The sequence below is a fragment of the Solanum lycopersicum genome, chromosome 5 (genome assembly GCF_036512215.1).
Source record: "Solanum lycopersicum chromosome 5, SLM_r2.1".
In the NCBI taxonomy this organism is placed as follows: domain Eukaryota; kingdom Viridiplantae; phylum Streptophyta; class Magnoliopsida; order Solanales; family Solanaceae; genus Solanum; species Solanum lycopersicum.
This window is the reverse complement of record NC_090804.1, coordinates 11,177,188-11,179,505: the sequence shown is the minus strand read 5'-3', so window position 1 is coordinate 11,179,505 and position 2,318 is coordinate 11,177,188. Positions and strand designations below refer to the sequence as shown.

Below are 2,318 nucleotides of genomic sequence, written 5' to 3'. Positions count from 1 at the left end.
GGTCTTGGTTGTGTATTGATGCAGAAGAGAAGGGTGATAGCTTATGCTTCGAGACAGTTGAAGGTTCATGAGGAGAACTATCCTTTTCATGATTTTGAGTTGGCGGCTGTTGTGTTTGCATTGAAAATTTGGAGGCATTATCTTTATGGTGTGGATTGTGAGGTGTTCACTGATCATGGTAGTCTCCAATATATATTCAATCAGAGAGATCTTAATTTGAGGCAGCGGAGATGGTTGGAGGTTCTCAAGGACTAGGATATGACTTCTTTATCGTCCAGACAAGTTAAATTTTGTAGCAGATGCCTTGAGTCGGAAGGCGGTAAGTATGGGTAGTTTAGCCATGTTACAGGTTAGTGAGCATCCTTTAGCTAGGGATGTCCAATCCTTGGAAAATAGCTTTGTGAGACTTGATATTTCAGAATTTGGTAAGGTGTTGGCTTATATGGAGGCGAGGTCATCCTTATTGGAGCAGATTCAGGCCCAAAAGTTTGATGATGATGATTTATGTAAGATTAGAGACAAGGTGTTTAAAGGAGAAGCCAAGGCTGCAATTATTAATAGTGAGGGAGTTTTGAGGATTAATGGTCGTATCTGTGTTCCTCGGACAGGTGATTTGACTAGATTGATCATGGAGGAAGACCATAGTTCGAGGTACTCTATTCATCCGGGGGCTACTAAGATGTATCGTGACTTGAAGCAACATTACTGGTGGTGTCGTAAGAAGAGGGACATAGTAGATTTTGTATCTCAGTGTTTGAATTGTTAGCAAGTGAGGTATGAACACCAAAAGCGTGGAGGTGTGACTCAGAGGATGCCTATACCTGAGTGGAAGTGGAAGCGTATTGCTATGGACTTTGTGGTAGGGTTGCCATGTACATTGGTTAAGTTTGATGCTATCTGGGTAATTGTGGATCGATTGACTAAGTCTGCACATTTTGTACCAGTTTAGACTACCTACAAGTCAGAGAAGTTAGCCAAGATCTATATTTGAGAGATAGTTTGTTTGTATGGGGTTTCTATATCTATTATTTCAGATCGTGACACCCAATTTACATCTCATTTATGGCGGTCTATGCTGAAGAAGTTGGGCACTCGGGTGGATCTCAGTACAGCCTTTCAACCTCATACTGATGGTCAATCTGAACGGACTATCCAAGTTCTTGAGGACATGTTGCAGGTGTGTATGATTGACTTTGGTGGTCAGTGGGATCAGTTTTTGCCATCAGAGAAGTTTGCTTACAATAATAGTTACCATTCGAGCATTGAGATGACACCATTGAGGCCTTGTATGGTAGGAGATGTAGATCTCCAATTGGTTGGTTTGATTCATTTGAGGTTAGACCATTGGGTACAGATTTATTGAGGGAGTCTTGGACAAGGTTAAGTTGATCCAAGATAGACTTCTAATGGCTCAAAGTAGGCAAAAGAGTTATGTAAATCGAAAGGTTCGTGATTTAGAGTTTATGGTTGGAGAAAGAGTTTTATTAAAGGTTTCACCCATGAAAGGTGGATGAGGTTTGGAAATAAGGGCAAGTTGAGCCCAAGGTATATTGGTCCTTTCGAGATTGTGGAGCGTATTGGTGAGGTGGCGTATCAGTTGAATTTGCCACCGGGTTTGTCTGGTGTCCATCTGGTATTTCATATTTTGATGTTAAAGAAGTATCATCTAGGTGGTTCTCATGTGATTCAGTGGGACTCAGTGTTACTTGATCAGAATTTGACTTTTGAGGAGGAGCCGGTTACCATTTTGAATAGGCAAATTCAGAAGTTGAGGTCAAAAGAGATTGCTTCAGTGAAGGTCCAGTGAAAGCATCGTCCAGTGGAGGAGGCTACATGGACGAACGATTCAGACATGAGGAGTAAATATCCTTAGATTTTTTAGTGTTCAAGTTAGTTCTTTTCTTTTTTCGTTCTAAATCGAACGTTTGTTTGAATGGTAGGTGATGCAACGATCCTCTAGGTCGTTTTGAGAACTAGGAATATTTTTTCTCTTTTTGGAAAATTAAAAAGGGATATTTTAACTATTCGGTAACTACGAGTACCTATTTGATGAAACTTTTATAGATAAGTAATACAAATAATAGTTTAGTGGGGTTTCAGTGTTAATGAACTCTTGTTTGGAAAATAAAAGACGTGGAGGCAGAAACTTACCGTAGCGACGAGCGAGAGGGAAAACAATCACAAATACTTGAGGTAAAAAAGGGGATTCCTTTAGCCGACTCTAAATTCTGCATAAGCGCACATAAGTAGTATAATTATTGGTGTGAAAGATTGTGTTGATACTGTATTATTTTATTGTCATTAGGTATTGGAAAGTT

General features: G+C 39.8%; 1 protein-coding gene across 1 annotated transcript; it reads left to right on the top strand.

The window, feature by feature from the left end:
• The first annotated feature begins 325 nt into the window (after positions 1–325).
• Positions 326–1,807, top strand: LOC138348646 (uncharacterized). The gene is made up of 3 exons (XM_069298208.1): positions 326–761; positions 1,035–1,335; positions 1,507–1,807. The coding sequence occupies exons 1-3, from the start codon at positions 326–328 to the stop codon at positions 1,805–1,807; spliced, it is 1,038 nt and encodes a 345-aa protein (XP_069154309.1).
• The last annotated feature ends 511 nt before the right edge of the window (positions 1,808–2,318 follow it).

Coding starts and splice junctions, on each gene's coding strand:
- LOC138348646 (XM_069298208.1), top strand. CDS start 326: ATGGGTAGTTTAGCCATGTTACAGGTTAGTGAGCATCCTTTAGCTAGG. Junction 762..1,034: donor TGTATCTCAGTGTTTGAATT/GTTAGCAAGTGA, acceptor CTATTATTTCAG/ATCGTGACACCCAATTTACA. Junction 1,336..1,506: donor GTTGGTTTGATTCATTTGAG/GTTAGACCATTG, acceptor CACCCATGAAAG/GTGGATGAGGTTTGGAAATA.